The sequence below is a fragment of the Sesamum indicum genome, linkage group LG6 (assembly GCF_000512975.1).
Source record: "Sesamum indicum cultivar Zhongzhi No. 13 linkage group LG6, S_indicum_v1.0, whole genome shotgun sequence".
In the NCBI taxonomy this organism is placed as follows: domain Eukaryota; kingdom Viridiplantae; phylum Streptophyta; class Magnoliopsida; order Lamiales; family Pedaliaceae; genus Sesamum; species Sesamum indicum.
This window is the reverse complement of record NC_026150.1, coordinates 7,016,392-7,030,367: the sequence shown is the minus strand read 5'-3', so window position 1 is coordinate 7,030,367 and position 13,976 is coordinate 7,016,392. Positions and strand designations below refer to the sequence as shown.

General features: G+C 31.2%; 1 protein-coding gene across 1 annotated transcript; it reads left to right on the top strand.

The window, feature by feature from the left end:
• On the top strand, positions 1,773 to 2,777 carry LOC105163937 (LOB domain-containing protein 12). The gene is made up of 2 exons (XM_011082475.2): positions 1,773 to 2,080; positions 2,296 to 2,777. The coding sequence occupies exons 1-2, from the start codon at positions 1,922 to 1,924 to the stop codon at positions 2,647 to 2,649; spliced, it is 513 nt and encodes a 170-aa protein (XP_011080777.1). The 5' UTR covers positions 1,773 to 1,921; the 3' UTR covers positions 2,650 to 2,777.

The window sequence follows — 13,976 nt, the reverse complement described above, 5'->3', positions numbered from 1 at the left end:
TGAATACATATCATTTATGAGGGCAATGTACAATTATTACTAATTATCCATAATATTTCACAACCATGATTTTAGGCTTGTAACATATATAATTTTATCAAGAAATAATAATTACAATAGTAAAAGAATATTATAAAACAACAATTTAAAGATCATACTAATCAAACATATTTATAATAAGCAATAATTATCATTTTTGGTTCTCGTGAACATGACAATATATATATCTGGCTGTCGTTATTGTAATAATTTTACATTACATTAAATGATTCACCAACGTTTATAAATATCAATAACGATATTTGTTATTATATTAAAATTACGAACATTAATATATTGACAAAATAAAAAAATATTTAATATACATAATTATTAATAATATATATAGATTATTATGTTTTTGGTCTAGTAGTATTTGGTAAGTAAAAAAGAAAAACATGTTTGATGTTTCAATGTGAATGTCCTCCAACAAACATTCACGTCGAACCCATCTCTCTCACACCCCCACCCCACCCCACCGCACCCCACCCCACCCCCCTCGAATACTGCACTTTACTCAAAACCCTAGCCCTAGTTCTTCCCACCAATTTATTGCTTTTGTCTTTCCTGTTCTCCAAAACAATATTATTTCAAATTTCTCATTAAACTATTTTCTTTTTTCTTTGATAATTCTCCTTCTCAAGCTATCAAAAAAATGCAATTTCACCACCAATTTTAAGAAAAATGCACAAAAACCCCTGATGAAAAATAAATAACAATTTATCCTCATATATTTTTATAAATAGAGCAAAATATATATCTCCCCATCCCCTCATCCTCCCCATGCCCCCCCCCCCCCCCTTCCCCCCCCCCGCCCCCCCAATCCCATATATAAATAAATCTATATATTATATACATATACATATATTTTATTATATAAGTATATATATTTAAATTTAATTATATATATTATATATAATTTTAATTATTATTTAATTAAATCTAAACCGTTGATTCATATTAGATAAAATCTACACAATTAAATTATTAGTTAAATTTAAATTTTAAATTAAAATCAAGATTCAACAATTTTTAAACAAGACTATCACTTTAAATTTAAATTGAAAAAATAAAAAAAGGGTGTAAGTTATTCACGAAACACGTTAGAGTTTTTTTACTCATTTTTTAAAAATGTAAAGAGATAAATTGCTGTTATATTTTTCATAACAGAAATTTTTGCTCATTTTTCTGAATTACATTTAACCCTATCTATCTATCTATCTATCTATCTATCTATCTATCTATATATATATATATATATATATATATATATACTATTACTAGCTAGCTAGCAATGTGGAAAACCAGCAAAATATTGCATGGATGGCCATCGACGGTGGTCAACCTTTCACGGTTGATTCTTATTTCTTTAAGATGACGTTTCCTATCTAAAATGACCATAATACCCTGAACAATGTCGTACGTTCTCTAATCAACTGCGAGCAAGATGGTAATTAATATTAACTAGCAAGCTTAATTTTGAGAATTTAATTTATATAATATATATAGGTAGATTGATCCATTAGGGTATTGGTAGAAATGTGGCACTCATATTTTCTTATAACATGTAAAATTATGGTCCCTAATTGTTTATTTATATTGAAATTCATGTAGATTTGAAATTAGGCAAGTACACATATATAATTTATTGACAATATATACCATATTTGTGGTGTGGACTAGAGCTACTACACCTCCATGCCCACCATTATAAATAGGGTTTCCCCCATTTCATTGTCTTCCAAACTACATCATCTTTGTCTCTTTTACACTGCAAAAGGGAGGAAAGAAACCACAACAACTTCATCTTCTGCTTTGACATTTTCCTCCTTTTACCAATATATATAGAGAGTAATTTTCCCTCACACTAAGGAGAAAAAAGATGGGAGGAGGAAGTTCGCCCTGCGCTTCCTGCAAATTGCTGAGGCGCCGTTGTGCAAAGGACTGCATTTTCGCCCCTTACTTCCCTCCCGACGACCCTCATAAGTTCGCCATCGTTCACAAGGTCTTCGGTGCTAGCAACGTCAGCAAGATGTTGCAGGTAAGTTCGTTCCTCCTTGGGTTTCATTTTGTATCTATAGTTGTTGGAAAACCCTTTAAATTAGCAACTGTCTCCATCAATGATCATGTACGAAAAGGGTTTTCCTTACAAACAGTAGACGTTCTAGCAGTTATTAGAATCACATTACAAGTGTAAATTATTATCAGAGGATGCACGTCGTCTGTGGTTTATATTTAGAGGGAATTTCCTTGCAGGAGCTTCCAGTGCATCAACGAGGAGACGCGGTGAACAGTCTAGTGTACGAGGCGAACGCAAGGATGAGGGACCCCGTGTACGGGTGCGTAGGCGCGATATCGTACTTGCAGAATCAAGTCTCGCAGCTGCAGATGCAACTGGCGGTGGCTCAAGCGGAGATACTCTGCATTCAGATGCAGCAAGAACAGTCTCCGGCGGCCATGGTCGGCCTCCCTCCGCCACCTCAAGATGAGAAATCATCTCTTCTCTTAGCCACTAATAACTTCAATAACCTTCAACAATGCTTTGGCTTTGCTTCAACTTCGAGCAATGTAATGCAGGATCCTCTCAAGAGAGAGTCCCTTTGGACTTGATCAAACTTTTGTTAGGAATTGCTAATTAATTAAGCTTGGTTAACGTTTGTTCATTTTCATCTAACTAGCTTAACTAATATAATATATCAACTTCTTTAGTTTCTTAACTACTTCATTGACTTTAATTAGCCCCTCTTTTGTTTCCTAATTGTTTTATTTGTTTTTGGGCAAAGAAAAATGAAAAATGAAGTAATTAGCTATATATAATTAACTGATGTTTCATTAAAATGCAACTCTCACATGGGCTTGTGTAATTAATTATTTGGTTGCAGAATATCTGCATTTAATTCTTGTCCTTGCTTAGCATGCACCTCTCTTCACTAGGGAATAACTTTCTTATTTTTTTTTTGGTAATAATAAATTGCATAAAATAGATAAAAAGAGAAATACAACAACATAGTTCAAGCAGTCGAGACCTCACCAAATCAAGAGATCCATGTGTACTAACTACTGAGGGGAGGGTATGACTAAGTATGACATGTCTAATCTCCTCAACTACAACCCTAGCAAGTGTGTCATATGTACGGCTAGTATGCTGAAAGAACCAATGATTCTGTTCTTGCCATAAGTGATATACTAACGACGCCAACAGTGCGCGGTATGAGGCGTTGATGACGTGCTTCCCCCTCCATTTAAGCGACATCCACTCTACGTCAATATTCCACGATCGAATAGCTCATCAGACCCGTACAGTCTTCCGAATATCTGCAATGCACTGAAAAACATAATGACACTAAAAGAATAAATGCTCATGTATCTCAGAGATCCCGTCTTAGCAAAGGACACATGCCCCACCGGTGTGGTGCAGTCATGGTTTGTTAAGAGTAGATAACTTTCCTAAAATGACAAGCAATAAGATAAGTTGATTGCTGGGAATCTTGAAAGGACCCACGAATAGTCAAGTCCAACCTACCTTGGGTCCTTGAGGATAAAAGAGGTGGTACGCCGCCCCCATTGTAAAAGTACCACCATTCAAGCGCCAAATAATACAATCCTCCTCACCATGGATGACAGGCACAAGGTGAATGATAGCCACGAATCCATTAGTGAGTGGCGGCAGGCTCCATTCCCCGTTCGCAATGACTGAGTGTAGGTGTGTAGCCCGAGGGATATTCGTAACGGTCGGCCCAGTAGGAAAGTGATGAATCAATGGCCCCAATTGATGCCAAGGGTCCTGCCAAAGGGAAAATAAATCTCCATTACCAACTCGAAAGTCGATATAAGGTAAAAGCCATGGTTGGAGAGCAAGAATCTGCCGCCATCCCCACGGCCCCCTTCTGTTACTGACTGTCCAGATAGTGTTAGCTCCAAGTCGAGTATGGAATAACCAATCAATCCAGATCGAGTCCTGTTGTTGCACAATAATCTTCCATAAATGCTTGCACATGAGGGCTCGATTTAGAGCTAAAATATCCCTAAGGTCGAGGTCCCCCTCCTCTACTGGCCTACAAATAAGTGTCCAAGAAACCTTTGAATAGCACGTTCCTATGGTACCCTTCCAAAGAAAAGTACAAAAATTATTGCAAATAACTTTCTTATTTCTTGACCTATGTATTTATATACAAATTTAATTGCATTTTCAGTCATGTAATTATATTCTTTTTGATGTTTTAAGTCCTGTAATTTATTAACATTGTAAAATAGCCCTTCACTTTTTTTAATTTAACAATTTTAGAACAAATATTGGTTGGGATCAAAATTGGTGGGAATTCACCCTTCGGCCAACTTTGTCTTAAAATTGCAAATTAAAAAAGGTGAAGTACTATTTTATAATCCTATCAAATTACAGGATTAAAGTATCAAATGACTATTATTACAAACCTAAAATTCCAATTAGGCCTTTATATATACGAGCATATGCTGCACACTCACATGTGTGTACAATCAATTTAATTTGTTTTAAAAAATATGAAAAATGAAAAGTTGAGAAAAGAAAAAAAATAATTAAATATTAAAAAATAAAAAATGACATACCAATAAATTGAAGACACTAATAGGGTGCTCTTCAATTATATTATTGCCGTCATGACACGCAGTCCCTAGCTATGTGCATATAATAAATAATTTTTTATATTTTAAAGTATATTATGAATAAGAAAATATGTATATAAACCATCACATCACATTATCAAAAAAATATTTCCTCTTATATATTAGTATAGATAAAGGTATATATAGGGTGAATAACAATTTATCCCTCTGTGATATTGCAAATGAACAAATTACTCCCTATAAAAAAAAAGTAGCACTGCTCCCCTATGCTTTTTGAAATGAACTAATTTACCTCTCTTAAAATGAAGCAATTTACCTACCTGTCTAAGGAGGTAAATTGCTTCATTTTAAAAAATATAAGGGGGTAGCTTGTTGTATTTTAAAAAACACGTGGAGATAAATTACTATTTTTTTCGTATAGGAGTACTTTACTAATTTACAATATCATAAGAGAGTTGTATTTTATTCTTTATATATTCTTCAATTTTAATGAGGTTAGGAATCCACATTAATTTTCGGAATTATTTGTTTTCTTAATTTGGTTTTGAAGTACACATTATGTTTGTAAATGTCTTAAGTATGTTTTTGTGGATATACGAGGATTAGTCCCACAGGTTTAAGGTGCATAGTGGGTTGGGTCGGTTAACGATCAACACGAATTAGTCTGAAAAAATTCAGTTCAGGATCGGTCTACTATTATTTATGGCCAGTTTTGAAGCGGTTCTGGGCTTATAAGTGGATTCTAATTGGGTCCATTTTGAAATCTAGGCCAAGCCCATGGACTGGCTCGATTGAAGCCCAGACCAGGCCTGCATTAGGCGCGGATGTACTTGTGGTATTCTTTGTTTTTTTTAATGATATTGAGGTCATCTTATAAATAATTACTTAAACTTGTAAATGTCTTATGAAATACATAAATAATAAATTAAATCACACGAAAATTTATATATATAAAAAATAATAGTTAAGAATATATAATGAGCTTAAAAAGAAAAAAGCATGGCCTAGGTTCGATCCAGGACCAAGTGGTCTTGGGCCACTGGGTTGGGCTGGTTCCAAGTATTGATTCCTAAGACCAATCCGATTTCAGGTCGGCTTGGGCCAAACTATCCTAATTTTTTATTGATTCAATTAGATCTAGCCCAACTCAACTCACTTTTCATCTTGACCCAAAGTCTGTGATCTTCCAAGTCAATTAATTAACAGGTGAGGAATTAACATATATACATATATATATGTATAAAAATATACACATAGATCTTTCCCTTACTTCAAAAAGATGATGACCAAGACTCTGATTGTGAGTGAGGAAAGGATCCATTAATATGGCTAGCTCTTATAATAGCATGTGTCAAATTTGGTAACAAATGACACATGCTATAGTAAATAAAAATGCGAAATAAAAATAATAAATAAAAAAAAACGGCAACTATTAAGATTTTAATGGAATTATAGAAAAAAGAATAAAAAATGCACAATTTTCAAAATTTTGGGATTAAATATAAAGTTCAAGACTGTATATGCAAACTCCTTGTGTAGTATGAAAATGCAAGTTTGCCTTTAGAAATATAATATTGTTATTGGGGAAGGATTTCTAAGTGAAGGGTTATTTATGTTGAATGTTATAAATGAGATGGCATGAAAGATTGAGATATGTTAGTAAAAAAAGGATCAAAGCTTTATGAAACTTAGCTTGAGTTCAAATTCCCAACATTGATAAGAAAATGTAAAATATACTCACAAGCAAAGCAAACTAAAAAATCACTACAAGAAAAAAAGACTTTTAGCTACCAGGCAGTAATCACAGCAAAAGGATGATATTCGTAGTAAAAAAGTTTTTGCTACGAATTTCATCCGTAGTGTATACGGGCATAGCAAATGCTTCGCTACGAACAAAATTTGTAGCAAATGACCTTTTGCTACAAAAAATTCACTATGGTTACGATGTCATCTTCGTAGCAAAATAATAGCATAAATATCGATCTTTTGCTATGATAGTCTAGTCGCTGCCATTACACAAGGTTTGCGATGAAAAATTGCTTTTGTCATTGATGTATATAGCCCAAAACAATTTGCCCAAGGAAGAATAAAAGAGCCCTTAACAGCCCAACAAAGCCCACAACGGTAGAAGAAGGAAGAAGGGATCTGCTGCACTTATGAAGGCGGCCCAAAAAAATGATCCAGGAATAAGGGGCCGACCCAAGGCCCATATCCGGGCACCCCCACGTGGCATACACATGGATCACCAAACTTATTTCTCAGCCAACGTGGAAGGACGCGAGTCAAGGGAGGTTCCCTCAACACCCTGGACTCTTGAATTAAAAGGACTCTTTGCTGATTAAGGAGTCCTGAACGATGAAGAATCCCCCTCAACGTGGAGATATGATTTCATTAACAGATTAACAGAGGATAAGAGTCGATTACATTTTATCTAAACAACTTTTATTCATTTTCTTCAAAAATAGAGGAAACGTGTAGACCCCCACTCGAGGAGGACACCTCTCTAATAGGTTTGGTCCTCATGCGTGGGACACCTTCCAGACTTTGAATATTGCTGTCAAACTTTTATTTTGAACTCTAATCTCACTCTTGACACGATTTCTCTCACGAATATGATCACCATATCACAATTTTTCATTACAATTTACTTCTTGCGATTAGTTTCTCTTAAATTCAATACTAACTCGAGCGTCGGAGTGCTAACGTGTTGTTTTTCAAGTTCCATTTCTCAAGTTCTTTTATTTCTTGTCCCAAGTCCAGATCTAAAGTCCAAGCTTCAAATAATATCCCTTGTTCGGTACGGAAAAAATAGATTGAGAAGAAAATATCAATTTTTATAAATTTACTGTTTAAACCCTTTGTCTTTATTTTATTTTATATTAGAAAATAGAAAAATTAATATTATACTAAACTAATTTCAATATATAAAAAATTAAAATTTTTGTTAGTGAAAATATTAATCAAATAAGAACATAAATATTTTTTATTAATAAAAATATTCATCAAATAGGTATTATACATTTATTCTAAATTATTCAGTACAAGTAAAATAAAAATTACTATCAATGATTGATGATGTAGTAGTTTTTTCGAAAATTTAATTATCTTTTTTTTGAAAAATTATGACTTGTATCATCAACACGACAAAAAAAAGAATCACTATATATAATAAATAAATAAAAATAAAACGTGTCTTTTTATTTTTTCGGGTTTATACTTTCACTTTTTTCTTTTAATTTTCAAGGGAAAAAAGTTGAATCCCTAGAGCAATTACATATACATTTAATTTTGCTGTCCCTCCAACTATTAAAAATTAAATATAATTGTAATTGGAAGCATTGTTTCATCGAGCCCTCAAATAGAAACCACCAAAATCAGACATTTACACTTTAAAGTCAGAAAAGTATGGAGGAATTATGGAATTAATTGCCTTGTTAATTGGGTCTTGTTTTTGACTTTCCAATTTTCATTCTCTCTTTTGAAAAATATTTAATTCCAATACAACTAATCCATTTGTTTTTATTGGTTTTGTTAATTGAGTTTAATTCAACAATTTTCAAATTACGAGATGCATCCTCCCAAACTTTTAGGATATTTAACACAGCAACTTTTTTTTTTTTTTATTTAAAGCGATGCATTATTATTAATTGAAAGAATAATTACGCTTCCCTTTCCTAAAGTTTGGTATAATTAGATCTAAATTTCTTGTGATTTGAAAAATTAAATCTGACACCCCTAAGGTTTAGTTCTATCTAACAAATAAGTCATTTGTTTAATCAAAATTCATTGAATTTACTAATATTATAAAAAAAATAAAATGAATGAAAATTTATATTTACCCTCGACTGACTTATTAATAATTTTTTGAAACTCAACTATCCTTATAACGGTGAAGAATACCTCCTTACATGTATTAATGGGTGAATATATATGAGGATAATTTGGTTATAAAAATATTTATCTGACCTACAATAAATCAGTAATAACTCAATTTAGGGGTAAATATAGATTTTGTTTCTATTTTTTTTATATCAATAGATTTGGTGAATTTTGATAAATGGAGGGACTTATTAGATAAATTACATAAAATCCCCCTCTATTTTTAAAATTTAGCTAAAAAACACCATTGTGTTAAAAAAATAGGAAATCCCCCCTTACATTTCTAAAATATTGCATTCTCTCTCCTTCTGTTAGACAGCCCTAACGGCATTAACTTTTTATTGAATTGTCCTTTATGCCCTTCTTATGACAACTATTGATCTTCAATTATAAAACATAAACAGTTCAAATTTTAATTAATTTAAAATATATTTTTTTATATATATAGTAATATATCTATTATACATACAATATATATAATATATATAAAATATATTATTCATATACTATATATAATATAACACTCTAGACGATGAAGCCGTCGCCACTCATGACTATCGCCCAGATTGTTCTGGGGAACACCAACGTCCAACGCTCAAAGGGGCGATGGCGTGGCCGCTTGGCGACCTTACCTTGGTTGCCCCCTTCTGCAGGGCGCCCTTGCCGTCGTCGCCCGGGGGTGGCAGTCAGATCTGGTGCGACGTTGCCTAGATCCAGGGCGAGCAACGTCGCCGCGTAGCTTTGACTTGGGCAATGGTGGTCGCCTAAAGAAGAAGGGCAACCTTCGTCGCCCAGGCCCAGTCGCGTCGCCGGCCATGCGGGCAACGGAGAAGAAGTTAAAAAACAATTATATTAAGTAATCTAATTTTTTCAAATTTTAAATATTAAATAAATTTAATATTTAATTTAAATATTATTTATAATAAATAATATAGTTTAAAATAATTTATATTATTAATTTTGATATTTAATTAGTTTATTTATAAATAAATAAAATATATTTAAACTAATATTAATTTAATTGAGTTAATAATATATAATTATTATGAGTGACTTTAATATTGGATATACATTTTTAATTTGAAAAGTGAATTTTTAGTATATTAAATTTGTATTTTGTTTTTAAAATTCAAAATTTTAATTTTTAAAAAATTTATATACTTTGTGAGTATTTTTTATTAAATTAATATATTTCATAAATAAATGTAATTTATTGTAATATATTTGGACTCAATAAATAATTGAATATATATTTAATAACAAAACTAATAATAATAATATAAAATACATTTCTCCCCTCCCCACCTGCTTAATAAATTCATCAAATGCATATATATATATATATATATTTGTTATTAACATGAATATCAGGGACAAATTCGTAATAGTTACCGCAAAATTAAGGGCAATATGAACAAACAAAACATAATAGTTCATGTGGATGGTGATTACAACTCCACCTCAACAGGTGTTGATTAGGTCTTGATTGGGCCGAATATGAGGCCTAATCTTGAAAAATACAAGGCCGGGGTTAATGCGATTGCAATCTAAGTATAAATAAACTCAGCCCAAACACACCCTATTGAACTCCTATACATGGGCCTAGGGCCCTAACCCAACTCAAAAACCATTCTTTTCAAGTTTGAACTCACTAGTCTTTTTATTTTTATTTTAGGTTAAATTACATCGACCTCCCTTGAAATTTGATATAATTATGAATATTTTTTTATTATTTAAAAAATTATAAATTCTCCTAATATTTGATAAAATTATGTAATCTTTGATGGATATATGGAATTATTAACTTTGTCCTTATTGTATTTTTTTTTATTTTTCTAAAAAAGTTAAAAACTTATACAAAAATCGAACGGGATGGATGAAAAAATTATAAAAAAATTATCCACTTAGTTCATAAAAAAAATAAATTATTATTTTTAATTCACAAGGGCATTCTGATCAGTTCACCATAAAAAATGGATGAAAATCTAACGAATTTGACTAATTGTTAGACGATCATTAAAATCATGGGGGTATTGGTAATTTTTCAAACAACGAGTGAGCATTTGTATTTATGCTAAACCTCAGGAGATAAGTATTATATGTTTAGTGAGACGTGAACATATTACCTTGAACTTATTCATTGGACTCCAATCTTAACTATTTAAATTAAAACATAATTGATAATCAGTAGGCCTTTTACGGCATAATAAGGTTTAGCGTTTATCTTTTTAAGTCATATTTAATTCAGTGTATAATGGGTGATATCAATGACTCTGATCCCCATATGAGGTGGTGATTATAAGCCAAGGCGGGTCGCCCCAATTGGGATTCCTGTTACCTCTCTTTAACACCCTCAACTGTATGTCGTGAAATACCGTTATTGTCCTTTTATTTCTGCAAATTTACCCTCTTTTGTGTCTGGTGCATTAGACACTCTTTTTTGGATATTGTTTCCCCAACATACCATCACACTTCTTTTCTCCCCCCAAACCCATTTTGTGATCGGTTGACAGGACAACGATTTTGTCTTGTACGGGGGCAAATTGTCATTTCACAAAATCCAGTGAAAAGAAGTTCTACACTCACAAACGAGGGTTAATGACAACCTCGTACTAATTTTTTGTGAAGTAAAAAATGCCCTTCATGATAAAAACTAACTTATTCAACTTTTAAAATTTATATTAATTGGTAACCAATTATTATCTTTTTTTCTTTCTTTCTTTTTATTAATGTAATGTATTGATTTATATGATTTAGTTTTATTTATAATATATTTTAAAGTGTAAAAATTATTTATTATATGCACGTAGAATTGACGTGCTAGAATGACCAGTTAGTAACAGAGAAAACTGTCGCTAGCAATAATTAGTTAAAATTTAGCCGGACACTCTTTTATTTATATTACTGAAATTAAATTATCAATTAAAAACCTACAAAAGTAAGAGTATTGTTTGGGAGATTTATAATTTTTCAAATATTTTATAAAAATATTTTTTTGAAAAATTTCACACGATCGAAAAATGAGATATTAAGAGCTTCTTTTTTTAAAAAAATAAAAAGTTCCCAATTTGCTTTCAAAATCTTAACAAATTAGTTTAATTTTTATCAAAATAATTACTAATTTATTATTTATAACATATTATAAGTTTTATAATATTATTTTATTTGAATATTTTAAAAATTTATTTTAAAATAATATTAAACTTAGCCAAAATACCCCCTAAATATAAAAAGAATCCAAGGATTTGCCTCAAAATATTCCATTCCAAGTGAACCCCTTGTCTTCACAGGTTGAAATTTTTATTATAACTCCTATTATATCTTCTATCCTAATTTTTTTTTTATATATATATAGCTTTTATTCTATTTTATATGTACATATTAAGTGTACAACAATAATACCATCAATTTTATCTAAGAAAAATTTTATATACCTAACATATATTTATATATATATACAGTATATGTGCAAAAATGCAAATAATCTCTTATAATATTGTAAATGAGCAAATTATTTTCTTATTAAAAAATTAATAATTTACTTCACTGTATGTTTTAAAATGCAGCAATCTACTCCCATGTTTTTTTTTAAAATGAAGCAATTTACCTCCTTAGTTAGGGAGATAAATTACTTTATTTTAAAAAATATAAAAAAATTAATTGATATATTTTTATTATAGGAGATAATTTATCCATTTGTATATTAGAGACATCAATTGTATAAAATTATATACATATATAATAAAATAAAAGAATATAATCTGAATTGCAATAAAAAATCTAATATGTCGTTGAGCTACTTTTCAGTAGATTAATGTAGTCAGTTTGATATGGGACATGTTTGGCAACCATCTTATTCATCCAACCAAACATAGTAACTGCGGTGATATCATGATTTTTGGACCACATGAGATGTGGTCACCACTTCATTGCTAGGGCAATGCTTTCAATCATTGTATTGGTCCCGTTCAACTATTATAAAGGACAATTTTTTTTCAATATAATATTAATTTAAATTGCGAATAGATTTTTTCGTGAATTTTTACTGTGCTTTTAATTATATTTATTATTGCATGACGTGGACAAAGCCCTCGTACCAAATGAATCAATGAAATTGGATCATGAATTTGATTGCTACCATAAATCCAATTTTTTAGGGTTGGTTTTGAACGTTCTAAGTCGAAAATCATCAAGAAAGGGAATTGAGTGTTTCATAGTCTCTTTCACTAAGTACTCACACCTTGATCTGATCAAAAGGTGCGGCCAGTTTGGTTCTCTACTTCAAATCTGAATTCTTAAACTTTTCAAAGGCTTTAGACTTGCATTTCATCAAGTAAATATAACCATACCATGAGTGATCATTGGTAAAGGTTATGAAGTATGTGAACCTACCTATGGCTTGAGTGTTAAAGAGTCCGTAGACATTTGAATGGATCAAATCCAATAGATTACTAGCAAGCCTTCTTTGTTCTACAAAGGGCTTCTTGATCATTTTTTCTTCCAGACAAGAATCTCAAGCTGACAAGTTGTCCAAATCGTCTATTTCTAGACTCTTCGAGTCCATCACTTTTTTTAGGAAAAAGTATTATTTTAGTCCTCTAAGTATGCCTAATTTTAATTTTAATCCGATAACTATGTCCATTTTTGTTTAGGTCCAGTAACTTACGAAATTGCTTAGCTTTAGTCCCCCGGAAGAGTTTCGGACAATTTTACCCCTATGAGTGCATATGAACTAAAACTGCCTTTCAAAAGTTGTATAGGGGTAAAATTATCGGAAAATCTGTCAGAGGACTAAAAGTAAGCAATTTTATAAGTTACTGGACCTAAACAAAAATGGACATAGTTATCAGACTAAAATTAAAATTAGGCATACTTAGAGGACTAAAATAATATTTTTTCCTAAAAAAATTGATGGACAACTTGCCAGCTTGAGATTCTTGTCTGAAAGAAAAAATGATCAAGAAGCCCTTTGTAGAACAAAGCAGGCTTGCTAGTAATCTATTGGATTTTATAAGCAATCCTTTGATTCGTTTATCACATAAACAAATTAAACACATTTCATAATATGACATATTATAAAATTGTACGTCACAAGTTTCAAGAGATATCTAATCTCATATATGCTATAATTATGCAATAAAAACACATATTGCTCATTCACAAGGAATTACATTTAATAATGGATATCAACACCTTTTATTTCCAACAAACACCTTAATCCAATTAATGTTTGCTAAAAATAATCTTCACCAAATTCAAATTTCGGACCCTCCAAAATAATTTAATCAAAAATTATATTTAACTTAAAATTACAAAATAAACAAAAAGTTAATTTTAATGATTCAAAAAACCTTAAAAAATTTACAAAAATCACATTTTTCATAAATACGAGGATCTTACCCTAGCAGAAGGGGTGATAAGGGTGGCTAGTAACTTCTATCCCAGATTCGTGGGGC

Bases quoted from the DNA above. Each gene is read 5' to 3' on its own strand.
- LOC105163937 (XM_011082475.2), top strand. From the start codon at position 1,922: ATGGGAGGAGGAAGTTCGCCCTGCGCTTCCTGCAAATTGCTGAGGCGC. The intron at 2,081-2,295 runs GTAAGTTCGTTC...ATTTCCTTGCAG, and splicing joins ACGTCAGCAAGATGTTGCAG to GAGCTTCCAGTGCATCAACG.